The following is a 26,694-nucleotide window of genomic DNA, read 5'->3' as shown; positions in this document are numbered from 1 at the left end:
CACTGCCAGCAGTTCGATCCTGACCGGCTCAAGATTGACTCAGCCTTCCATCCTTCCGATGTCACTAAAATGAGGACCCAGGTTGTTGGGGGCAAGAGGCTGACTCTGTAACCCACTTAGGGCTGTCAAGCACCGTGAAGCAGTATATAAGTCTAAGGGCTAAGTGCTACTGCTATTACTCCAACTAGGCTACATCATCAAAGGGAGTGGGGTTGGCTCTTATTTTTATATGCTAGTTTTCATATACTGTTTTTGTGTGTGTGTTTGTGTGTGTGTGTGTGTGTGTGTGTGTGTGTGTATATGTATATATATACACACACACACACACACGAGCAGCTTGCCCTGTTGGTGTTAGTGGGAGTGTTCTCGTTGGCTCCTTGATTAGGCTGTTGTTTACTGTTATCTTGTTTGGCAGTTCCTTGATTGGGGTATTGTTTACTTCCTATAAACAAGAAGTAAACAAGTAATACCCCAATGAAAGAATTGCCAAACAAGCTTAACAGTAAATGGTCCAAACCAAAGACCCTTCAAGGCCACTCCCACCAACGCTGACAGGGCATGCTACTAGTCTATAAAAATAAGAGCAAAGCCCACAGCCTTCCTAGCACTCATGCTGTTACCTAGTTGGGTCATGGAACGTCTGCAAGAAAACAGCCAAGCTCAGAGAGCACCAAGCACCCCTCATGTCAACCCTGAGCTACAAATGTTCTCCTTTATTGGTAGGATATATAGGCATTTGTCAATCAAGATACAGGTAGTCCTTGACTTACAATTGTAATGTAGCCTGGTCATAAGTCATGACTGTCAGAAGGTGAATCGCCCAATTTCACAAGCTCTTTTTGAGGTGGACATACACAATGCCACGGTTGTTAAACAAGCCAGTGGTTCTCTTAAGGGGCCAGTTTTAGCCAGTAAATGCCTATTTTCGACCAAGCTGTCGTAAAATGTGTTCATGATCCTGTAAGACATCGCAAACAGGCTAGGGAATTCTGGGAGGTGAAGTCCACACCTTTTAAAATGCCTGGGGGTTGAGAAACAATGAGTTCCACAATGATTTCCCTTGTCCATCTCCTCACCTTTTCCAGCTCTTTCACCAGTTCCAGGAGCTGCTTCTGAGTTTCGTTGCAACCATCCGCCAGCTGTTCCTCCTGCTCTTCAGCTGCTGGGCCAGCCTGCTCAGTCTGGGTGGAGGCATGTTTGACCAGCCGGTTGCCCGGGCTAGTTGACAATGAGAACATGGGACTCTTGCCCTGCTCCCACCTTGGTGGGAAGAGAAACATTTCTTCCTCTGAGCCTGCAAGGTGAAAGAAAGAGGCCGGGTTAGCCACAGAATAGTCAGTCCAGATCTCAGAGACGGGAGATGCTCTTGGGGTGATCCTTGCCTCTTTGGCCAGGTGACTTTTGAAGTGGTTCATCTTCAGGCTGTGATAACCTGGGATGGGATACTGCAGGTAGCAGTAGCAATAGCCACTTAGACTTATATACCACTCCACGGTACTTTATAGCCCTCTCTAAATGGTTTACAGAGTCAGCCTGTTGCCCCCCCCCAAAAGAAATCTGGGTCCTCATTTGACCGATCTCAGAAGGATGGAAGGCTCAGTCAACCTTGAGCCGGTCAGGATTGAACTCCTGGCAGCGGGCAGAGTCAGCCTGCAATACTGCATTCTAACCACAAGGAAGGAAGGAAGGAAGGAAGGAAGGAAGGAAGGAAGGAAGGAAGGAAGGAAGGAAGGAAGGAAGGAAGGAAGGAAGGAAGGAAGGAAGGAAGGGTACTTAGACTTATATGCTGCTTCATGGTGCTTTACAGCCCTCTCTAAGCGGTTTACAAAGTCAGCATATTGCCCTCCAACAATCCGGGTCCTCATTTTACCAACCTCAGAAGGATGGAAGGCTGAGTCAACCTTGAGCCGGTCAGGATCGAACTGCCGAACTGTAGGCAGCGGGTAGTCAGCAGAATTAGCCTGCAGTACTGCATTCTAACCAGTGCGCCACCAGAGCTCTCAACAACCACAACTGAGCCCAAAATTTCCGTTGCTAAGCAAGACAATTGTTAACCGAGTTCTGTCCCTTTTCTTTGCCAGAGTTGTTAACTGAATCATTGCAGTTGCTAAGTCAATAACCCGGACATTGTTAAGGGAATCCAGCTTCTTCCCCATTGACTTTGCTTGTCCGAAGGTCGCAAAAGGGGATCACATGACCTCAGGACAATGCAAGTGTGCTAACACACATGCCAGTTGCTAAACGGGCAGATTTTGATGCGACTCGGGAGATGGTGCAATGGTCGTAAGTGTGAGTCACTTTTTTTCAGTGCCATTGCAACTTCGAACCCTCGCTAAGCGAACGGTTGGCAGTCCAGGATTACCTGTGCAGGTAAACCTCGGCTTAAGGATCATAAGTTGGGAGAAGAATCTCCATCAACTAAGCAATGTGGTTGTGCATGTTTTGTTTTTGTTTTACTTTTTTAACCCTCAACGACCCACATTACCAAAGCTGGGATGGTGATTCGTGGCCAGCGTGGCTCTGCGTGGGGTGCTGTCGGAGGAGGAGGAGGAGGAAGAGGAAGAAAGGAACTGGTGACTTTGACACTCCAACTCCACCTGATTCTTGCAGTGTTTGTGACAGATCATGGAACAATCTGGAGAGGATAACCAAAAAAAACACCACCCCCCAAAAGGCTTTAAGTCAAAGAAGTGAAAAGATGGCTCCTGCCCCGCCCCCCATCTTCTCCAGCCTGATACTACAACACCCATAGGACTGGGTCAAGGCACTTTTATTGCTTCAGCACTAAAGAACTGCCTAAGTCAGGGGTAGGCCACCTTGGCTCTTTTATGACTCGTGGACTTCAACTCCCAGAATTCCTGAGCCAGCCATGCTGAGGGGAAAGGGAGAGGTTTCCATGCTGAGCCAGGTTGGCTCAGGAATTCTGGGAGTTGAAGTCCACGAGTCATAAAAGAGCCAAGGTGGCCTACCCCTGTGTACTTCCCCCCCCCTCCCGAAGCAGGAATGTGAAGAGTCAAACTCCAAACCAGGAGCCAGTGAAGTCAGAAGCACACTTAATAATAATTTCAGTTAAGATACTAACTGGAGCAGTGGGGTTGGCGAATTGGTAACAGAGTGTAAAAAAGGAGGTGTTTCTCTTTCTCCCCCACAAGCACATTTTTTCCCTGGGTGTGCTTTGTAATTTACCTCACGATTTACCTGCGGGGTTGATTTACCTCAGGAGGCTCCTGTTTGACTGACTGTCTAGTTGGGTGCATATCTTAAATTTGGATTTGCTTATATAAAACTACAAACTCGTGTCAGCCTCTACGGCTTCATTGGGACAGCGGCTGACAATTTCCTTGTGTTGATAGTGAGTGAAGATGAATTTTAGTTATTGTGAGCGTTATTCTCCAGCTTAATATAGTGTCCTGGGCGCTTTTGAGCTTGGTTGTTTTCTGGCAGACGTTTCATTACCAAACTAGGTAACATCATCAGTGCTAGAAGGATGTGTGTGTGTGTGTGTGGGGGGGTATTTGCTAACCCTAACCCCCTTTTTACACCTATTTGCAGCTGTCCCAATTCGGGGGGGGGGGTTCCCACTTCCTGGGATTCAGAAAAGCAGTTGTACTGCCCCGCAGAGCCCAGCAGAGGGCGTACTCACCCCTACATCTGTATCCCTGCTTGGACATTCCCCATAGCTACAACAGGAAAGGAAGAAAAAAAAGGGGGGGGGTCAGTTTAAGTTGCAAGAACCCCTCGAGACCACATCTGGAGGATGCAAACAGCTCCCAGAGCATCCCCAGCCCATTCTTGCACTATTTTAATGTCTGCCATTGTGCCCGCAGTGAAAAATGACAACAAATCTTGTCTGTTTTTATGTTCATTCAACTTCTTTGTCGCTTCACTTCCCAATTAGTCAGTGGAACAACCTGCCTCGAGAAGTCGTGGGTGCTCCAACACTGGAGGTTTTTAGGAAGAGACTGGACAGCCATTTTCTGAATGGTATAGGGCAGGGGTCGGCAACCTCGGCTCTTTTATGACTCGTGGACTTCAACTCCCAGAATTCCTGAGCCAGCATAGCTGGCTCAGGATTTCTGGGAGTTGAAGTCCACGAGTCATAAAAGAGCCGAGGTTGCCGACCCCTGGTATAGGGTTTCCTGCTTGAGCAGAAGGTTGGACTAGACCCGTCTCAAATATTACATCTTGATTTGAGAGCTTTCCTTTATTGTTTTTTAGTTCTTTGCAGTCCCCAGAGTTAGCTTCCAACAGGGTTAGGGTTATGGCTGGGGAATTCTGGGAGTTGAAGTCCATAACTCTTAACTGGCTAAGCTTGGGGAGCAATGTTTTAGAACAGCTTGTGCATATGCAGGGCAGCTAGAAAATGGGAATAAAGCATCCTTGAAGATACTCTGGCCTCAAATCACTCTTTTTCTTTAAAAAAATAGTATGTTCCTAGTCCTGATGGAGGCCCTTGAAGGCTGAGAGACTAGCAGGGCTGATAGGTCTGGAGGGAACTGCTGAAATATGGAGGCTAAAGCATATGAACGGTTGGAGGAATTGGGTATGTCTAGTCTAGTGAAGAGAAGGACTAGGTGTGACGTGATAGCAGTCTTCCGATATTTAAGGAGCTGCTCCAAAGAAGAGGGAGTCAAGGTATTCTCCAAAGCACCTGAAGGCAGGACAACAAACAGTGGATGGAAAGTAATCAAAGAGGGAAGCAACCTACTACTAAGGAGAAATTTCCTGACATTGAGAACAATTAACCAGTGGAACAACCTGCCTCCAGAAGCTGTGAATGCTCCAACACTGGAGGTTTTTAGGAAGAGACTGGACAGCCATTTTCTGAATGGTATAGGGTTTCCTGCTTGAGCAGAAGGTTGGACTAGAAGACCTCCAAGGTCCCTTCCAACTCGGAGGAGGAGGAGGAGGACGAGGAGGACAGAGTCTAGCTGCAAAATTTCCTTTCTATCACTACTGGCTTTGGGCATAGGTGCCAACTCTGGGCAACCCCTTCAGTTGTCTTTATTTGTAAGTTGTGCAAAAACATCTCTGATGTTACGTTTCCAGCAGTCATTTCTGCCAGTGCAAAATTGGGGGGGGGTGTTTATCAGGAAAGGTGCGTAAACTCACAAAGCCACTGCAGTGGTCGCAGAAGGTGGGTTTCTTAAAGCTGACCTCTTGGAAATCGTGCAGGCACCCAAGGCCCAGCTTAGAGAAGATGGCGCAGGCCCTCATGAAATACCCCGAAAGGTCTTCTCGACTCCAGGTTCCTTTCCTGCGATAAAGAGAGAGACAGTTTGGTTTAGTGGTTAAGGTGAGAAACTGGGTGTGTGTGAGTTCTAGTCCCACCTTGGCCATGAAAGCCAGTTGGGTGACTATAGGCCAATCACCAGGAGACAGTGAGCTCCAGTCCTGCATCAGATATGAAAGCCAACTAGGTGACTTTGAGCCAATCTAGGAGATGGCGAGTTCTAGTTCCGCCTTAGGCATGAAAGTTCTTTGGGCCAATCAATAGGAGAGAATGAGTTCTAGTCCCGCCTCAGATATGAAAGCCAACTGGGTGACTTTGGGCCAATCACCAGGTGACGGTGAGTTCTAGTCCCGCCTTAGCTTGAAAGCTGGCTGAAGAGTTCTGAGGAGCTGAAGTCCACGCCTCTTAACGTTGCCATGTTAGAAAAACCCTAATTTAAATGGAGCACCACATAGATGCTTTTGGGTATAGCTGGTCGCTACCATCCTGAATTGTATGTTTTTTAGGCCAAGGGTTATTTTCTATCTAGCATTCATAAGCTCCTAGAAACCACATGTGAAAGCATACTTGATGCCAACACCCACTGATTCTTATACCGCAATCTTATTCTTGCAAAGCGTCTTTCCCTATTTTAAAAACATTTTTTTTAACAAAAAATTTTTTTGCAAAACGCAATTGGCTATCCCAAACACAGAACGCCTTGGCGACCTCTTGCTTTCTGTCCTATCTCCACGATGCGGCATGCCCCTCTTCCTGGAGTAAGGCAGGGCTAGGTCATCCTTAACAAGCCCTGTCTTGTCCCCTGGTTCCATCACTTGTCGGGATGGGTAAACTCTGTGGCGCTTGGTTGTCTGTTCCTTAGGAGGGAAGTCTGGGGCTGGCTGTGGGAGAAAGCAATTTTATTTTAATTTTTTTTTTATTTTTTTTGCTGGTGGAGATGTTTACTGACCCCAAGCTATGGCTGGCAGGAAGAGTCTGGGGCTGTTTATTTATTTATTAGTTCGGTTTATATACCGCCCTCTTCCAAAAGGACTCAGGGCGGTTTACAGGGCAAAATTTAAAAACAATACAATATAAAATTAAAATAAAATTAAATTAAGGATAGCCCCCAAAAGTTAAAATCACAATTTAAAATCATTAAAACCCCTCAGTCCAGGCCAGATAGCTCAAAGAGCCAGGTTTTTAGGTCCCGGCGAAACGAACCTCCCTTCAAAATGTTTCCTTCCTACTGTTTGCTGGGCAGCTTGGAAATAAGAGGGCGGAGAATCAACAGGCATGCCCACCTTGGCTAAATACAGAGAGTCCTCGATTTACAGCCATTCATTTAGTGACCGTTCAAAGGTTATGATGGCATTGAAAAGAGGGACTTGCGACCAGTTGTCACAGAAGCTGTGAATGCTCCAACACTGGAGGTTTTTAAGAAGAGATTGGACAACCATTTGTCTGAAATGGTATAGGGCAGGGGTAGGCAACCTTGGCTCTTTTATGACTCGTGGACTTCAACTCCCAGGATTCCTGAGCCAGCATGGGGGAACTATGGCCCCCTCATGACTCGTGGACTTCAACTCCCAGAATTCCTGAGCCAGCATGGCTCCCTTTCCCCTCAGCATGGCTGGCTCAGGAATTCTGGGAGTTGAAGTCCATAAAAGAGCCAAGGTTGCCTACCCGTGGTTTAGGGTTTCCCACCTGAGCAGGGGATTGGTCTAGAAGACCTCCAAGGTCCCTACCAATTCTGTTACTCTCACCGTTGCAGCATCCCCATGATCACGTGATCAAGATTCAGACACTTGGCAACTGATTGATATTTATGACGGTCGCTGTGTCCCGGGATCAAGTGATCCCCCTTTTGCAACCTTCCGACAAGCAAAGTCAAAGGGGAACAGCCAGATTCACTTAACCACCGGGTTGCTAACTTAACACCTGCAGCGATTCCTTTAACGGCTGTGGCAAGAAAGGTCGTAAACTGGGACCAAACTCACTTAACGACTGTCTCACCTAGCGACAGAAATGGAGACGTTTGTTAAGCAAATCGCTCCAATTTTATCTCTCTTTTTTTTGCCACCATTAAGCAAATCTCCGCAGTTGCGAGATGAATCTTGCGGCCGTTAAGCGAAGCTGGGCTTCCCCTCTTGATTCTGCTTGTCAGAAGCTGTCTGGGAAGGTCCGAAAATAGCTATCCCCTGACCCCAGGAGGTGGTGACCCTTGCAAACACATGGGGGTTGCCCAATGCCCAGATTTTGACCAGATGACCGTGGAGCTGCTCCATCAACCGCAAAGGCTGTGGTCACCTTGAACAAATGCTTGTGAGTCAACAACTGTCCGTACTCACAGGAGATCCGGGTGGGCCTCAGATTTCAAGGAGACACCCTAGCTTTCCACTTTACGACAACCTGGCAGTGCTTCCTTTCCCCACAACCCCTGTGCTTACCGTTCTCTTTCCAAGCCGTAGAAGGAGAAAGGGAAACTCATAGAAATGCTCTCGAAGTCTTCCTGAGAGATGCTACCCCGTTGGTCAGGATCGTAATTCTTGAACACGGACTGGGGGCGGGGGGGGGGAGAGAAGAGAGAAGGCTTCAATCGCAGCCATGGAGATGGAAAAAGTCTGCAGAGTATTTATTAATAGAGGAGAACACGTACAGATCAGGGTTCACCGGTGCGGCCCTCGGTGGTCTCTCTCAGCTTGGTTTTCTTGCGGACGTTTCATTACCCAACTAGGCAACATCATCAGTGCTAGAAGGGGAGTGGAGTTTGTGAAAGAGGAGGAGGAGGAGGAGGAGGAGGAGGACTGTTGGGTCCTTGGTGATCTTTGCACTGGGTGGTTTCCTTGCAAGTGTGTTCTGAACCAGCCTGCTACCGGCCTTACAATAAGGCAAACCCCTGTTCAAACAGTAGAGACTGGAGAGCGTCTAAGGCTGGAAAGCGTCTGCCAAGATTTATTACTCAAACAACAGAACAAGAAACAAAAACACTGGAACTTGAATCCTCAAACGGAAGGGTTGCTTTCAGCAACCAGCCCTTCCCCAAACACTCCTTTTATTTAGAGATCAGGGCGTGGCCTCCCTGTGCCTCCTCCCGAGGAGTCCCACAGCCTTTCTCTGTTTGGTCCTGCTCGACTGCCTCCTGCGTCGGGCGTCCTTGAACAGGGCCAGCTGTGGGTCATCATCCTCCGCACTATCGGGCTCACGCAGCTGAGAAGAGGGCCCCGGCTGGGAGCTCTGCCAAGCCTGCAAGCCATCATCAGCCGGTTCGTCTTCCACACACTCCTCCTCCCCCTCATCTGAGTCATCCGATACATCTGAGCCGGCTGCCGGACCCACAGGCTGGCCCTGAGTCACAACAAAGTGTTTCATTACCCAACTAGGTAACATCCTCAGTGTTACAAAGGGAGTGGCGTTCATTCTCTGCTAATATATTCGTCAGGAGCTGGCTGGGAAGTTTACAAATGGTGACCCCAGGACCCCAGGACTGTGCAACTGACATAAATACCTGCCGATTGCCAAGCACCTTAATTTTGGTCAAGTGACCATGGGGACGCAGCCACGGTTGTAAATGTGAAAAATGGGGATACGTCGCTTCCCCCACCCCCAGTGCGTTTCCACTTCAGACAGGCACTAAACGAATGTTAGGGGCGATGGCTCAGTTTCCTAGAAATTGCATGCTTTTTATGCATGCAAAATGCACTTTTCAGCTAACGCCAATTTCCGCATAGCAGGTTAAACACGAAAAGTGATCACGAGTCTGTAAGGTGGCTGAAAGAAGCTTTCGACTCTGGGCCTGCCCTATTTCTTTTCTCACCACATCCTCTTTTTCCCCCAGCCCAGGACCTACACGCTGTTCTCGAGTCCCTCCCCATCCCCAAGATTGGGGCACAGTCCTGCATACGTAGTGTAGATTCTCAACACACACACACCACACATCTCTCTAGGGCTAGGCAAAGCGGTAGGTGCCTTGCAAGTAAAGTTCCTTATTTCTCCTGCCGTGATTTTCAAAAGAGTTGCAGCTCTTGAAAATACAAAGAACAGCTGAACTGTAGTATGAGAGAGAGAGAGAGAGAGAGAAGAAGGGTTAAATACTCCTTCTTTAGCAATGCTGAGGTTATCTGATAAAAGATAACCCCAAACATCTATGCTATTTGTAATGGAGCATCTAAAACCATCATCTGCTAATTGGACACTCTTAGGTAGCGCTTCTCAAGCTGGACAGTGTAAAGGTTGTATGGACTTCAACTCCCAGAATTCTCCAGACAGCAGGGGGGAAGGTGTTGGATGTGGACCCCTCCCTGCAAACTAATTAAGCCCGGGGATGGTGTTGCTTTTCTCCTCTCTCCGTCACTCTCTCCATTCTCCTCTCTCCGTCACTCTCTCCGTTAGCCATGCACAACCTTGTTTTCAGCAGCATGTTTTATTTGTAGAAGAGGATGTGGTTGGAGTGGCCGGATTTGAGCATCTTCCTTTAAGAGAAAAGGAGGGGGGGCTGGGTGGAAATGGGAGGGGAAAAGCGGGAACTGGACTTGGCCGCTGTGGGGGGGGGAGCGGAATAATTGAGGCCATAGGGCTGCAAAAGCTGAATGCCAGGCTCACCGACTTGCCACAAAGAACTCACATCATCAGTGCTAGATAGGGTTTGAGAGAGAGCTGATGTCACCTATCTAGGTCATGAAACGTCTGCAAGAAAACCATCAAGTTCAGAGGGCACCAAGGACCCCACAGTCTTCCTCCTCCTCCTCCTCCTCCTCCTTGCCAACTCCCCTCCCTTCTAGCACTGATGATGTTCCCTAGTTGGGTCACGAAAGGTCTACAAGAAAACCACCAAGCTCAGAGGGCACCAAGGACCCCACCGTCATCCTCCTCCTCCTCCTCCTCCTCCTCCTCCTCCTCCTCCTCACCAACCCCCCTCCCTTCTAGCACTGATGATGTTGGGTCATGAAAGGTCTGCAAGAAAACCACCAAACTCAGAGGGCACCAAAGACCCCCACTGTCCTCCTCCCCCTCCTCTCCCCCTCCCTTCTAGCACTGATGATGTTCCCTAGTTGGGTCATGAAAGATCTGCAAGAAAACCACCAAGCTCAGAGGGCACCAAAGACCCCCACCATCCTCCTCCTCCCATTCTTCCTCTCTGCAAACCACTCCCTTCTAGCACTGATGATATTCCCTAGTTGGATCATGAAACATCTGCAAGAAAGCCACCCAGCTCAGAAAGCACCAAGGGCCCCACAGCTCAACCCTGAGCTCCATATGTTCTCTGTTCTCCATTGCTTTGATTGTCCTACCTCCACCATCTGCTGGACGTGCTTCTTGATGCCAAGACGGTCCGGCTTGGTGGCTACTCTGGGCGCCCACTCCACGACCACCGGGGGCTTGAATTGGGTGGACGGCTGGGAAGCGGGAAAGAGAGCAGAAAACTTTAGGAAACAGGATGTCAGGGAAGACGTGGTCCTTCCTCGGGCCCTTGTCCTCCTCTTACCAGCAGTTTGCGGCAGCGAGGTTCACGAGAATACGAGAGGCTGTAGATTTCCTCCTCTGAGTAGTAGAGATCTAAGGAGAGCTGGAAGGCAAGAAGGCACTTAAGGGCAATGGAAACGAACTATGGACCCTAAAATCTCATGAGTGAGGGGGTCCTTGCTGCTCCCTGAGCCTGCTTGCTTTCTTGCAGACATTTTGTGACCCAACTAGGGAACATCATCAGTGCTAGAGGTAGTAAGGAGTGCTGTTTGCTCTCAGTTTATGTTCTGGTGTCTTGTCTTTATGTTCTGGTGTCCTGTCTATGCAGGACAGAGCTGTCTTGGGGATTTTTTGGTTGGATGTTTTTACTAATGGCTCTTTGGCAGTTTCTTGATTGGGGTATTGCTTACTTGATTGTTGGTCTGAAGTTGACCTTGGAATTAATCTATGCTGATCTGGGTGCTGATTGCTGATGGAGAGGTGCTGGAGTCTTTTTTCTCTTATGGGATGGTTGATTGTCTCTTTTGCATAGTCTAGAGAGGTTGTTAATGTCTAATTTCATGAGTGTTGGGCAAGAACCTTTGACATTCTGATGACCATAATGGACAAGGGGGCAGCCCCCTTGAGTGGATCAGGACCCCAAGGCCAGCTTTACCGCCGGAGTGGTTCCAGTCCATCTTTCTCCTACATCTTGTCCCCGTCTCCCATCCTGGATGAGTTGTTCGGGATGACTTCCTCCTACAGCCTCCTGTGTGTCTGTCCTCATTACAACACTACAGTCCTTGTCTTAACCCGTGATACTGCTGCCTGTGCCATCTTGACAGGCGGGCTTGAAACTCCCTTCCTTCCTAGTCCACCTGGTGAAAAATAGAGTGGGAAAGATGGGAGTTGTAGTCCAACAGCTCTGGAGGACACTGGGCTCCTGACTGAGGGTTGCAAAGATTCCCCATGGGGGCCTGTAGTCATGCTTCACCCTGCCTGGGTTGCTAAGCAACATTTGCATCACCATGCTCCACGGTCCTGCCCACACTGGGTGCTGCTAGGCAACCAGGCATCTGGGTTAGGACACATAAGACCCGGCCATCTTTTCAGCTGCCAGGCCCCTATTTCTGTGGCAAGAGATAGTGCAGCCATTGGGATGACTGAGTCAACCCACTAGGCCGGGGAAAATAGGCCGGCCCTCTTTGCCTGTAGTGGGAGGCGGTTGCTAGGCAACCCTGCAGCTCTTGTAGACTCTCCTCCTGGAGGAGAGGTTTCTAAGCAACAGGTTAGAAGCCTGTAGAAGAGGTGTTTGCCTGTTGTTGGGCGCCGTATCCCAGCAAAAGGCAGTGGGTGAAGGCCTGCCACCCTCTACACTTCCCCTATTTATTATTTATACATAATACAAATTAGCTGCCGGCATCAACTTCCCTCCGCCCTGTGCGTTCCCACAGAGAGGGCCTCCTCAGGGTGCCACCGGTCAGAGAATGTCGATTGGTGGCCCCCAGGGGGAGATCCTTCTCTGTGGGCGCCCCGGAACTATGGAATCAGTTACCGGTTGAGCTCCGGACGGCGCCCGATCTTCGCTCCTTTCGCCGCGATCTAAAAACATACTTGTTCGAACAAGCCGGCCTGGCCTGATGGGGGGATTGGTGGGGTTTTTACTGTCATTTTATTGGGGTTTTACTATGTATTAATTGTTTTTTAGTGGGCATGTATTTAATCATTTTTTAACTTTTGTAATTCTGTGTTTTTATTCTTGCCCTGTTCACCGCCCTGAGTCCTTCGGGAGAAGGGCGGTATAGAAATATTAATAAATTAAATTAAATTAGTAATATAATAATGTGATAGGCCACACTGTGCTGGTAGGGACTTCTGCAAAGGCCTATTTCCTGATGGAACAATTCATCAATGGAATAGTTTGCCTCCGGGAGTTTGGGATAATTGCTGGAGATTTTTAAGAAAAATATCGGACAACCATTTATTCAGGACGGTATAAGGCAGGGGGGCCCAACCTTCTGGGCACCAGGGACCAGTTCCGTGGAGAGAGGCTTTTCCATGGATCAGAGGGGGCCTGGTTTCGTGTGCTGCCTGCATCCCATGGATAGGGCTTCGCTTGTTTGTGTGGGCCGGTTTCTGACATGCTGCGGACCGGTGCCCATCCATGGAGCAGGAGTTGGGGACCTCCTGGTATAACGTCTCCTGCCTTGGTCAGAGAGTTGGAGTAGAAGACCCCCAGAGTCCCTTCTAGCCCAATGACTCTATGAATGCTGGCGGGAAAAAGGCCACATTCTCCAGACATGGGGCCAGATGAGCAGTGGTTGACTTTGACTCCAGTTGATTTCCTTTCAAGGCAGCCAACAGGACGTCCTTGAACTTGTCCACCATTGGGCCACCTGACCATCAACCCTCCTAGGTCTCCGTGAGTTCTCCACGGGTCTTTCTTACGGTCAGCAGATGCACCAGGTCCTTGTTGGCTTCGAAGGGCGGCTGAGTTCGTTGCCGCAACCGGAATTCCCACACCGGCTCATAGAGGCTCTGCAGCTTGCTCAGGTTGAGACGTCCACCCTCTACACGGTCTGGGAGGGCTTCGTGCAAGGTCACCAGGTCCTTGAGGTGGACTCCCACAATGGGGATTTTGAAGTCCTTGCAATCGGCATAGGCCCGACGATACGCCCCATAGTTTCCGCTTGACGAGAGCAGTTCAGTCATTTCAGCAAGCACCTGCACGAAGAAGGGAGAGGCAGAGTCCAGAAGAGAAAGGGTAAAATCCATTTTTTAACCATTGAGCCATGCACCTCTTCTAAAGAACCCCTTTCAAAATGAATTCCTGGATTCGTGGTTTTCTTGGCTTCTGACAAAAAAAAAGTCCGTGGGAGAAGCCAGATGCACTGAACACCCACGCACAATTCGCTTAACAACTTAAGACTCCCTTAAGTGTGAAAAAAAAGACTGTAAAATGTAAAGGGCTCGCCCAGCCTCCAGACTCTATAAACAAAAGAACATCCAGCTCTTTAGGGACTTGGCATAAGATTTGCATCTTGTAGACCTGGGGTCTCCGACCGTGGCAACTTTAAGACCTGTGGACTTTAACTTCCAGAATTCCCCAGCCAGCATGGGAGTGGAGAGAATCGGAGAATCAGAATAAAGCTGGAAGGGATATTGGGGGTCTTCTAGTCCAGCTCCCTGCTCAAGCAGTAAACTCTATACCATTTCAGACAAACGACTGTCCAGTCTCTTCTTTAAAACCTCTAGTGATGAAGCACCCACAACTTCTGGAGGTAAGTTGTTCCACTGGTTGATTGTCCTCACTGTCGAGAAGTTTCTCCTTAATTCCAGGTTGCTTCTCTCCTTGATTAGTTGCCATCCGTTGTTTCTCGTCTTGTTTTCTGGTGCTCTGGAAAATAAGTTGACCCCCTCCTCTTTGTGGAAGCCCCTCAAATACTGGCACTCTGCTATCATGTCTCCCCTGGTCCTCTTTTTCTCTAGGCTAGCCAAACCCAAGTCCTGCAACCGTTCTTCATATGTTGTATTATCTCCTTTGCTCTTCTTTGCTTCTTTTCCAAAGTCTCAACATTCAACCTTGAAGTCCACCAGTCTTCAAGTTGCCAAGGTTGGAGAGCCCTGTGGTGGACAGTCGAGAGCCAGGATGCTAACGCTGTTATTCTAATTCTAATTCTAATTTGGACATGGCTACCTTTAGGATACCTCACCAAGACTAAACCTCCTCTCTTTTTCTCCTCAGGAGGATTCTTTCCTTACCTTGGTAACCTCAGAAGGTAGAAGCGCATGGGTCTCCTTGAGGCGAGCGATGGTGCTGTGGCAAAGGCCCCCCACGACTGCCATGAGCGTGTTGAAGTTCTGCAGCTGCCTTAATTTCTGCAATAGGAGGAAGAAGAAGAGGACAATTCATCAGCGGAACGGCTTGCCTCCAGAAGTCGTGGGTGCTCCAAGACGGGAAGTTTTCAAGAAAACAAGTTTTCAAGTTTCCGACGTATGGGCTTTTCAATGCTGCTAACATCAAATGTTATTGCTTGACAAAGAGATTGGACAGGACAGGCCTCTCCCAACTCTGTTCTTCTCCATTCTATAGGTCTCTTTCCCCCCACCCCACCCCCCGCTGCATGGCCCACGCTCCCACTTCTGTTTCTTTCTAGTGGGACCTTACCTGTGTCACACGGATGAACTTGGTGAAGACTTCTGCTCGCTGTTGGGGTGTGGGACGCTTGAGGATCATCACTTGCACCCACTGGGAGATGCTGTTAAACAGGGTAATTGCGCGTTCCAGGGCTGAGATTCCATGAACGGATCCACGCAGCACGTAATTCTGGAAATCCAAGTACTGCCCAACAGAAAATTAAAAGGTAAGAACCGGTCTGGCTGGATTAAACCGAGTCCTAACTTAATCCAAGGTCCTGTTTTCCAGTTGAGTCATCAGGGGATGCCACTTTGAAATCACTTAAGGGACACCCACTTTGGATGTCTCCTTCGCTGATTTTGAGATGGACGGATGGTGGGTTGGGAGGTCCTTCCACGTTTGTGGCAATGTTCTTGTACACGTCTAAAACCCCGTCTCTTACGGCCACTGCTTCTTGTTCTTACCGCGAAGAGAATGCTCATCACATTCAGCCATAGTGGTGTAGGCTCTCCTGCTTGAGTGGGGGGTGTTGGACTAGATGACCTACAATGTCCCTTCCATGTTAATCCAGCTTCTCTAACTGTAGGTGGGAAAATTCTACATGTGTGGCAATACATGTAGTCCTCGACGTACGGCCACAGTGGAGGCCAAAATTTCTGTTGCCTAAGCGAGAGGTTAGTTAAGTGAATTTTGCCGGATTTTACAACCTGTCTTGCCAGCGTTGTTAAATATATCGCTGCCGTTGTTAAGTTAGTAATGTGGTTGTTAAGCGAATCTGGCTTTTCCCATTGACTTAGCTTGTTGGAAGCTCGTCAAAGGGGATCACGTGATTCTGGGACAACTGTCATAACTATGAGTTGGATCCCACATGTTCGAATTTTGATCACATGACCGTGGGGGAAGCTGCAACAGTCATAAATGGGGGAAAACGGTCTTCAGTCACTTTTACCGGTGCTGTTGTGACTGCGAATGGTCACTAAATGAGGTAAGTCGAGGACGACCTGTACGCTGGTTCCTTCTAGGGACACAGGATACACAGACATTTCAAGGTGGAGAGCAGTACTGGGTTCAAGTGGCAGGCCCAGAGGTTTGCGGTGAGCAAGCAGAACAGGTTCCAAAAAATTGCTACCCCGGTTAAAAATTGGGGATAAGCAATTGCTTTCTTGCCTTCCAATTTTTAATTACATTTATATTTGGTTAACTTTGCTTTTTTTAAAAAATTCAGATCTTCAGTCATATACTGTATCCCTTTGGATCACATTCAGGTTTGATGCCAATTCTTGAAAGGGCTTCGGAAGCAGAGGACAAAGTTGTAAGGATCCACTAATGGTCTCCAGGCCATTTTCAGGCCAGTTATATAGGAAGTCCACAATGTACAACCACAATTTCTGCTGTTAAATGAGGCAGCTGTTAAGGGAGTTTTGCCTGACCTTCCCCACCCCCCACCCCCGGAGTTAAGTGAATCAGTGGGGTTGTTAAGTCAGTTATGTGGTTGTTAATCAAAGCGAATTGACTTTGCTCGCCGGAAGTCGGCTGGGAAGATGGCAAGTGGTGATCACATGACCTCCCCCACCCAAGACCGTCATAAGTACATGCCAGTTGCCACAAACTCAAAATTTGATCACATGACCGTGGGGATGCTGCAAAAGTCATTAAGCATAAAAACCGGTCGTAAGTCACTTTTTTCAGGGCTGTTGTAACTTCGAACGGTCATTAAACGGATAGTTTTTAAGTCAAGGACCACCCGTACAGTCTAACTCCTCCCAACTGGAATTCCTCTTCTATAGCCTTCTCCGAAAGGGTGGCAGAATTTGGTACCAGCTGTGAACACAGACAGAAAAGCTCAGAAAGACGCATGCCCTATCTTATGGCTTGATCTGGAATTTCCACTAGACAGGAAATTTCCACATTTCCTGTGCGCCTCTAGATGGTTGGTACACAAGGTCCCGGCTTACTAGTAAGTTTTGGTTGGGCGCTCGGGGGGGGGGAGAAAATGTCGTATGTTGTATTAGATATTGGTCTGGTGCTACCAAGGATACAGTTGTCAACAATGCTTGGGGCGTTGTTTGCCAGAAATCAACCACAGACCAGGGAAAAATCAGTAGACAGGATGGCAGCAGTCAGCGTTAACACAACATTTCAATCACCCAAATTGGGCAGCCAGACACGGGGTTGATGCATAATTGCACCCTAAAGGTCAAGGAGGCAATTGCTGTTAAAATGCTTAAAGCAATATTTCTCATCCGTGACCATTGTTAAGATGGGTGGATTTCCCGCCAGAATTCCCCAGCCAGCCATGCTGAGCTTGCCATGGAAGACTGCATTGGACCCCACCACAGGGTGAAATATTTTTCCTTCACCGCAGTCATTATCCTAAAGAACCAGCCAACAATTTATGCCAGGAAGAAGGTCTTGTGGCAGATAAGATAATCTTTATTGTCATTTTTTACTGTGGGCACAATGGCGCACATCAAAAATGAAATTTAGTTGCCCGCTCTCAAAGTGAGACACATACATGACACCCCCCCAAAACATACTACATACAACATATGTATAGACCCACACCCCTACATATAGTACATAACAATAAAATATTAAATACTGTCCAACTTAAATATATATAATGGAAGGAGGAAGGCTGAGAGTTCACAAGGATGTGGATTTGAAAGGACCTTGAGGCTAAAACATAGGAAGAACGGTTGCAGGAACTGGGTATGGCTAGTCTAATGAAGAGAAGGATGAGGGGTGACGTGATAGCAGTCTTCCAATCTCTCAGGGGCTGCCCCAAAGAAGAGGGAGTCAAGCTATTCTCCAAAGCGCCTGAAGGCAGGACAAGAAGCAACGGTTGGAAACTAATCAAGGAGAAAAGCAACCTAGAACTAAGGAGGAATTTCCTAACAGGGAGAACAATTAACCAGTGGAACAATCTGCCTCCAGAAGTTGTGGGTGCTTCATCACTGGAGGCTTTTAAGAAGAGACCGGACATCCACTTGTGCAGGAGGTTGGACTAGAAAACCTCCAAGGTCCCTTTCAACTCTGTTATTCTGTCCTACCTTCTTTGTATGAAGGACCTTCATACTTACTTTAGGTCAGATGGATGTACCTGCACACACACACACACACCCTTCAAATGGGAAAAACAACAAACCTCTTAGCTGGTTATGGATAACCATCACCATTGCTATTCCAAAAAAAGAGGGATCGCCCTGGTTTCAGAGTAGGAACGTCTCCCTTTGGTTGAGGAAGTTCCTGTTTTGAAGCCCATGATCTAGTCAAACATTTCTCAACCTCAGCAACTTTAAGTTGTACAGACGTACTGTTCCTGCTGGCTGGATTCCAATAAAGGAAAAGATTTGTAGCTCAAGATGAAATGTGGGGTCCTTGACGCTGTCTGAGCTTGGTTGTTCTCTTGTGGACATTTCATGACCCAAATTAGGTGACATCAGCACTGATGATGTTACCTAGTGTGGGTAATGAAACATCTGCAAGAAGACAACCAGGCTCAGAGAGCACCAAGGGCTGAGACACACTGATTAATATATACGGTACACAGCCATCCTCAACACAGAGACTTCCTATGTCTAGCACTGTCTTCAACCAGCCAATTTCCCCCGCCAGTCCAAGATATTTGTAAAAGATACAAGGATGAGAAAGGCTTTCATAACCATCCATCCATCCATCCTGCAAAGCTTTTGGTGCTCCTCTGCAGCTGCTTACCGAGAGACGGCAGAAGGCCTTGAATTCCAGGTAACTGAGGTGGTCGGCTAGTTCACCTGGATCCAGGTGATCAAAGAGCAGAGAGACCTTACGTTTCTTGCCACTGGCAGGGCTGCTCTGGCAACTGAGAGAACGGTTCCAGGTGTGGCTCACCCTGGAGGAAGAACAAGCGCAGAAGGGACTCATTAGGGACCAAGTATCCAAAGATTCACAAGACCAGAGGACCTTCTCTGTGGAACTGCAGAGCGCTCTGTGTAAACAAGACCAACACAACTGCTAGGTGGTGGATGGTGTGCACCTGAGTTAACTAGAGAAATGTTAGCTTCCATGGATAGCTGTGCAAAGATGGGATGGTCTAAGGGGAAGGATGAAGAAGGCAGATGTTTTCCTGAGGAATGAGATCTGCGGCTCCTTTGAACAGCAAGCGTTGGAGAGGTGACGAGGCCAAGCGGTTGGAGATCAAGCAAGGAGAACCTGAGAAGCAGGACCTTCAAGTTCTCCTGAGGAACAGGAGAAGGCTTAGTAGCACCACGGAAGCTCAGAACGGGTTTTAAGGCAACACCCGTGGTTTTTCGTCATTCTTGGTCCATCTCCACCAAGTGACACGTTCGTTGGACTTTCCTTCTGCTTTACAGCCTCACTGTGATTGGGCAACGTCTTTGGAGAACCTGCTGAATCACTCTTCCTTGCCATTGAATCAGAAGATTTTTTTAAAGGATGGGTAATATCCTGGAGCTCCCCCCTTCCACCTCCTCCTCCCCCAAGGAATTTGCATTCAAAATAAAGTTTGCTACAGAACAGGCGCATTCAACCTTGGCAACTTTAAAACTTGTGGACTTCGACTCCCAGAATTCCCCAGCCAGCATGCCCTCTAGTAAGAAGACATCTACAAAATAAAATTGAAAAGGATCCTTTGTAAATTGCCCTGCGCCCATCTCATTCTGATAGATGAGACCCAATTCCCTCATGCCTCCATAGCGAGGTGTATCTTTATAACTCAAGATACTTGGAACGTACTTGTTTTTCTAAGAACAATCAAGGAAGGAAGGGAGGGAGGAATAGCATTTAGACATATACCACTTCAAAGTGCTTTAAAGCCCTCTCTAAGCAGTTTACGGAGTCGGCATATTTGCCCCCCAACAATCTGGGTCCTCGGAAGGATGGAAGGCTGAGTCCACCTTGAACTGGTGAGACTCGAACTGACAAACTGTTGGCAGTCAGCAGAAGTAGCCTGCCGTACTGCATTCTAACCACTGCACCACCAAGCAGCTACTAAGGGAGAAGGCTGCGTGACTACTTTGCTCAATGTCTGTGAGCGCCCTTTCTCCACCCCACCACAGAACTCCTCTCCGCCTCCATGCTGGGAGGAGAGGGGAAATCAGGGCACAGCAACTTGCAACCTTCCCTACAGGCTTCTCCACTGACTTTCTGGGGGAAGCCAGCAGAGAAGATGACAAATGACCATCGCATGATTTACAGACTGCTTGGCAATCGGTTGTAAGTGCAGACAGGTTGCCAAGAGCCCACACGGCAACCACATGACCCCAAGGGTGCAGGGCAGCAGTGGTAACTCCGAGGCTAGGTCTGAAGTAGGCTTTTAAGAAGTCCGTCATAACTTTGAATTTTTGTTAAATGACCAGTCGTAAGTTGAGGACTACCTATACGCAGCAGGTTTTTTGAAGTATCGTGGAGCTAATATTATAATTAATATGGGATGCATTCAGATTCCCCCTTTTTCTCTACCCAAAAGCCCCCTTTTGCAAAACAAGTACATTTAATACATAAATAAATAAAATAAAACAGCAGCACACGGAGTCTCGCCGTGCCGATCCCGTCCCTTCCACAGAGCAATTCCCGTTTCTGAACTGGTTGTCGCCACTCACATGCAGGATGCATCAAGCACGGTGCAGTGTTCGGCTGGGCCTTGGTTCCTCACCACCTCCAAGATTTCTGTGATCACCTCCTCCAGGTGGGGGTCCAGGTGAAAGGCCTCCGGATAGTTCACAAGCCAGTAGCTGAAAACAGAGCAAAAGTTCAGATTGGAGCTGAGTGTTTGGAGAATTCTGGGAGTTGAAGTCCACACATCTTATTGTTTACAAGCTTGCTGACAGGGGAATTCTGTGAGTCGAACTCCATATAACTTAAAATTTACTAGTGTGTGGCTGGAGAATTCTGGGAGTTGAAGTCCATATACCTTAACGTTGACCAGCTTGTGGCTGAAGAATTCTGAGCGTTAAAGTCTACACATCTTAAAGTCTACTACCGTAGCTTGCTAACCGGGGAATTTTGGGACTTAAAAGTGTACGGGGCTGGAGAATTCTGGGAATTGAAGTCCACACATTTTAAGTTGGCAAAGTTGAGAAACCTTGGAGGAATTAAAGAGGACAATGAGAAGAGCGTTCAGACCGGACAAAGTAGCAGATCCTCAGCTGACGTGAAGGATTCTTGTCCTGAGCTGATTCCTGATATGTGATCGATAGAGTTAAGGCTTAATTAGCTCTCAGATTCTTGGGCAAAGCATTCGAGCGTCTACTTTGCTAAAATGCACTCCACTCTTTCAACAGAGTTCTTTTACTATGTGAGACTTTCTAGCAGGACCGTACTAAGAGGACATAACGGCGGAACATTTTTCCCCATGGAAATACGCCTCCTGCTACAAAGCTCACACTAATTCACTGGCATAATTGCTCCTTAGGAAGTTAATTCTCGAAGAGCCTCAGCAATTCACCCAGAAATTGTTCACTAGCAATTGTCGTTCATCGCAAGCGCTAAAACCCGAGATCCCTTTTTGTGCCGGTTTAAAAAAACAACAAAAAAACCAGAATGCCGCTGAAGTATATAAATAAGGCTGCTTCTGAAGCTGTTCCGGGAGGTCCGATTGAAGATTCGGCAAAGAAATCTGTTAGGTTCATACTGTATAATGCACGAAAAGCCCCACATCCAGGTTGACATAATGTACTGTAAGAATATAGGAAAATCGTGAGGCCTGACTCAGGCAGCCTTCGAAACTGACAGCTCAGCAAACTACGCCACCAACTAATCGACCCCTTTTATGCAAAATCAGCCCCTTTAGAAGCTTTGGCTCCGCCAGGATCACCAGTAAGCCATGGTTTTACCTTTAACGCAATTTTTCAATTTAAGATCTTTAAATTTAAGAGGTAATTGTTTTTATACAGCATTTTATTCAGTGTCTGGAAGCTGCCTGGAGTCCCCTTTGGCGAGATGGGCGGCCAATGAATGAACGAATGAATGAATAAACAAACAAATAAATAAGCCACCATCCCATTCAAGGCTGCCCCTCGGGAAGACATTCTAGATTCTCAGTCATCCAAGCCGTGATTGTCCCAAAAAGGTGCTTTTTCAAAAGGCAACAGGACACTCTTGGTTTTTTTTCCCCTTTGAAAACATTTCGCTTCTCATCCACGAACCGCAATGTAGAACTGAAGAAGCCTCTTGGATGTGAAACGAAATGTCTTCAAGGAAAAACCCCCCGAAGAAACTCCAGTTGCCTCTTGAAAAAGCACCTTTGGGACGTCTTAAGGAGAGATTCTTTGGTGTTCCTCAAAGGATATAAAGTCAAAAGACGGCGAGCGAGCTCTGCAGACGGGACCACCCAGCTGTGAATGGTTAGTGTCATGTTGACCATGAAGTCGCTGGTGCACAGATTCCCATCCACATCTGGAAAAGAAAAACAGGCATTAAAGTGGATCCATCCATAGGCAGAAAGGGAGCTGAACAGAAATTGAAGGAAACAAGCAGACACGGCTAGATCTGCCCCATAATACAATACGCTCCTGGTTTTTAAGAGTTTGGTTTACTCTAGAGGTTAAGGCACCAGGCTAGAAAGCACAAGACAGTGAGTTCAAGTCCTGCCTTAGGCATGAAAGCCTGCTGGGTGTCTGTGGGCCAATCACCAGGAGATGGTGAATTCTAGTTTCGCCTTAGGCATTAAAGTCAGCTGAACGTCTTTGGGCCAGTTACCAGGAGACGGTCAGTTCTAGTCCTGCCTTGCACATGAACGCCGGCTGGGTGCCTTTGGGCCAATCACCAGGAGATGGCGAGTTCTAGTCCCGCCTTAGGCATGAAAGCCGGTTGAGTGACCTTGGGCGAGTTCCTCTCTCTCATCCCAACCCACCTCAGAGGGTTGTTTTGTGGGGAAAACAGGAGAAGGGAGGCGTGTTGGATATGTTCTCTCCGCCTTGAGTGATGTGTGAAAATAACAAAAGGCGGGATACTCCTGGCTGGTAAGCTGGAGTATCTGTGGCCTGATTTGCACTAGACTCAGTCCCGGTTCTTTAGCCTTATGGAACATCTTCCCCTCCAGCCAGCCAGCCACCCACCCCAATCAAAGCAGGGGTTTCCATCCCACCCTCCCGTCCACGGTACCAAAGGAGCGAAGGCATTTCTCGATCAGCTCCTCCAGCGTGCAGGAGCGATTCAGCTCTCCCAGGCTGATGCAGGCCAAAGCCTGGTTGATCTCCCGAGGGTTGGGGCAGGTCATGTGGCGTCGGCTCTTCCGCCGGTAGATCCTGCCGGCTCCCGGGAGGGTGCTGGAATCCATCCTACCAGCAGCCTCGGTCCGAGATCTCCTGCAAAAGCAACAGCCCTGCTATTTGGCCATTGTCAACAACCTGGGCTACTTCGCTGGCATCCAAGAGAAGAGAGGGGGGAGGGAAATAGGACCAATCGCTTGCCGTCCATCGCCAAGTCCCTACGCACAAAGACCCTTAAAACAGCAACAACTACAGGTTGTCCCGACTTATGACTCACTCGTTTAGTGACCGTTCAAAGTTACGGCAGCATTGAAAAAAGCCACCTATGAATGGTCCTCACCCTTAACGTCCATTGCAGTGTCCCCGTGGTCACGTGATCAAAATTCAAACCCTTGGCAACTGACTCGTATTTAGGACGGTCGCAGTGTCCCAGGGTCACGTGATCCATCTTTTGTGACCTTCCGAGTGGCAAAACCAATGGGGAAGTCAGATTCGCATTGGCAGCCGTGTGACTAACTAAGCACCGGCAGGGATTCTCTTCCCTTCAGAAAGATTGTAAAACGGGGCAAAACCCACTCAAGAACTGTCTCGCTTTAGCAATGGAAGTTTTGGGTCGTAAGTGGAGGATTAGCTGTAATCATCACTTCTCCGCTTTTGGGGGGAGCGACTGAAATTATCGTAGTTAATCTTGCAGAAAGTCCAAACCAAGTTTCGGCATTGGCCAAGGATAGGTCCTTTCTGTGGTGTGACATCATCAAGATGGGGGGGGGGGAAAGATGGCTAGTTTGATATGCTGGCTCAGGAATTCTGGGAGTTGAAGTCCACAGATCCTAAAAGGGCCATACTAGTTGCCCACCCCTAAGAGGTCCCGTCTTCAACTTTGCAGAGGAAAGTAAATGTTTTTCTCCTTGCCCAATTTCCTTCCCTGCCTGCCTGCTTCCCTACTCGGTGAAACCAGACCTCATTGCCGATCGCAGGATCCTTCTGTCAGAGAGCCAGTGTGCCTTTTGTTGTGGTGTCTCATCTCCACACTACGCTCAGCCTTATACCAAACGCTGATCAGCTGAGTACACTGAATCCAAACAAAATCTCTCTTCTGAAGAGGCAGAATTTGGAGCTGGCCAGGCTCCTTCGCCCATCTCCACTCCCTCCTACACCAAGTTAAATAATTCTGCTCAGCCTCAATAGCAGAGATAGAGCCAGGCAAAGGCGTTTTGTGTGTTTTTGCAAGTTAGCCAGTAAAATAAAAGAGGCGAGTCGATCAGCCAGGGGACACCAAAGACCATCAACGTAACAATAGAAGAGAATTTGTAAGCTCAGGATTGAACGGTGGGGTCCTTGGTCTTCTCTGAGCTTGGTGGTTTTCTTGCAGACATTTCCTGACCGATTCATTACCATCAGCTAGCACCGATGACGTTACCTAGTCTGGTAATGAAACGTCTGCAAGAGAACCACCAAGTTCAGAGAGCGCTAAGGGACTCACTCCAAATGTAATCTTCATCTCGAAAATAGAAGGTTGAAGATGTTTTGAAATTAGCTTAGGAAGGTAACATGAAACCAAGCACCCATCACTTAAAAAAACCCAAAAAGAAATATTCTTCTTCAAGGTGGAAAATCTTGAACTTTCTAAATGGGGCTGTGGTGGATCATGCAGCTGGTGCCTCCATCAGCTCTGGAGTGCAAGTATGCTTTCATCTTATCTTCTACACACCAAAAGCCATAGCAGCTCTACTCCGAAGACAGATGGAGTGACAAGGAGCCTTTTGGGAGATCCCAAGGGGTGGATTAATCTCCTCTAACATTTAAGACCCCTTGATCTGTCCTCTTGGTGGAGCAGTGGGCTAATGCCTCCTTAAGTAACACCAGCTGCCTGCAATTAGTGCAGGTTCTCATCCCACCAGGCTCAAGGTTGACTCAGCCTTCCATCCTTCCCAGGTAGGTAAAATGAGGACCCAGATTGTTGGGGGCAATTAAGCTGACTTTGTAATAATGCCGCTTGGGGGGGGGGGCGAAAGCCCTAATAAGCAGGCTTATACATAGAATGAAGACTACTGCTAAGCTTGTAAGCTGCCCTGAGTCTTCGTAGAAGGGTGGGATATAAATGGAATTAAAATAAAAAATAAAAAATCTTCCCCCCAAATGGTCAGGAACCTTGGGCCCTTTGATGCTGCTGGTAGCGCTGTGATTAGAATGCAGCATTGCAGGCTGACTCTGCCCGCTGCCAGCAGTTTGATTCTGACTGGCTCAAAGGTTGACTCTGCCTTCCATCCTTCCGAGGTCGGTAAAAATGAGGACCCAGATGTGTGTGTGTGGGGGGGGGAGCAAAATGCTGACTTTGTAAACCGCTTAGAGAGGGCTGTAAAGCACTACGAAGCGGTATATAAGTCTCAGCAGCTGTTGCATTTGCTTTTCCTGGAGAGGCTCTGCTGATTGCCCACAACAGGCCTCTGAGCCAACTGCTTGCAGCCCTGTGCGGCGATCTTGCACAAGTTCCTCAAATGCCCATTTCAAGAGCTCCACATCCCGGCAGCCTTAAAATGCGCGTGCACGTGCACGCACACACGCACACACACACACACACACTGTGCAGCCTCAGGTTGCCTGGCTGTTTCAAGCCCCAGCTATTCGGCAAGGCAAATAGGAGGCCCTGTGGGAATTCCTGCCAAGTTCCCCCCTCTCAGCCCCATGGAAAGACTCTCTTCCGCCACCCTGCTGCCCTCCCTCCAGTTAGTTTCCCTTTCTCGGTCCTGTTGCTGCGTGCCGGCATCTTGCAGGTGTGCTAGGAAGCTGCCTCTGAAGCACCCACCCTTCCCAAGTGCAAACATCGGCTAGCCCAGGCTTGAGACTCTGCGATCTGAGTCGTTAAGATTTCGCTCCGATAAATTTGGGGTTGTTGCTGTCAAATTCAGAGGTTCCCCACCTTTCCAGCGGTCTTGTGCACAGCAACATGCAGGTCTGAAGGTGCCCTTCAACCTTTCCCCAAACGCGACAGCTGTCATTTTTCAATTTAGAGTTGGCTCTTTTTTCCCCCCCCCTCGTTAAGTTGTACTGAGTTGAAAAGAAACTTACCTGCGGGTGTCCGGCCATTAGGGCCCCCTGAGCTGCAGGTAAGAATGAAGAACCAGCTGCCTGGCAAATAGATCGGCTGCTGTTTTTCTAGGCGGCGAGAGATTTCCCGAGTAGAAAAGTCGAAAAGCTTTTTCCAGGATAGGAAGGAAGGAAGGAAGGAAGGAAGGATCTTCCCCCCTTGTAAGTTTCTGGCTTAGCCTATCCTGATGCCCGTCAGCCCGGTGCCTCTCCCCAAAACTGGCGCCTTGGGAAAGCTTTACTTCATGTGACAGAAGGGTGTATGGAGGGCAACGCCTCCTCTTCCACATGAGCGCAAAAGAGGAGAAGTGAGAAGATAAAGTTGAGCTCACCTTACTCAGAATGACACGGAACTTAGGGAGAAAAAACAAAAACAAAACACCCAAGGAATTCCCCGGTGACTAAAAGGAGAAAAAAAAGAAAGAAAGAACGGGCGATTTCAGTGCGTTTGGCTTACCGCTTGCTCTCCCGGCGGATCATGGTTTCTTTCTCTAGCTCACCAGGATCCTTCCCTTCAGTCGGTTGTGACCATTAGGGCGGGTTGCCTCTTCACTTGGGAGTTCTTTGCCAAGTGCCAAAAGCTTCCCGTCGGCCCCAGCAAGGCG

The 26,694-nt window shown here is 48.3% G+C and overlaps 1 protein-coding gene across 2 annotated transcripts in view; it reads right to left on the bottom strand.

Annotated features, from left to right (window-relative positions):
• Positions 1-26,694, bottom strand: part of RASGRP4 (RAS guanyl releasing protein 4) — a 27,977-nt gene extending 1,283 nt beyond the window's left edge. The window contains exons 1-16 of one of the 2 annotated variants that reach the window (XM_081335112.1): positions 26,547-26,694; positions 22,896-23,098; positions 22,082-22,187; positions 20,916-20,978; positions 20,393-20,524; positions 18,510-18,663; positions 14,823-14,996; positions 14,417-14,533; positions 13,103-13,378; positions 10,698-10,778; positions 10,504-10,608; positions 7,663-7,772; positions 5,113-5,257; positions 3,644-3,680; positions 2,486-2,635; positions 1,077-1,294 (exon numbers count right to left, since the gene is read on the bottom strand). In XM_081335112.1, the coding sequence (XP_081191238.1) occupies positions 1,077-1,294; positions 2,486-2,635; positions 3,644-3,680; positions 5,113-5,257; positions 7,663-7,772; positions 10,504-10,608; positions 10,698-10,778; positions 13,103-13,378; positions 14,417-14,533; positions 14,823-14,996; positions 18,510-18,663; positions 20,393-20,524; positions 20,916-20,978; positions 22,082-22,187; positions 22,896-23,098; positions 26,547-26,569 (2,094 nt within the window). In that variant the 5' untranslated portion in view covers positions 26,570-26,694. Of the gene's footprint in view, positions 1-1,076; positions 1,295-2,485; positions 2,636-3,643; positions 3,681-5,112; positions 5,258-7,662; positions 7,773-10,503; positions 10,609-10,697; positions 10,779-13,102; positions 13,379-14,416; positions 14,534-14,822; positions 14,997-18,509; positions 18,664-20,392; positions 20,525-20,915; positions 20,979-22,081; positions 22,188-22,895; positions 23,099-26,071 lie in introns of both variants that reach the window. The other variant, XM_081335113.1, reaches the window with a different exon arrangement.

This window comes from Vipera berus, assembly GCF_964194415.1.
Source record: "Vipera berus genome assembly, chromosome: 9".
NCBI classification, from domain to species: domain Eukaryota; kingdom Metazoa; phylum Chordata; class Lepidosauria; order Squamata; family Viperidae; genus Vipera; species Vipera berus.
This window is presented reverse-complemented; position numbering and strand designations above follow the sequence as displayed.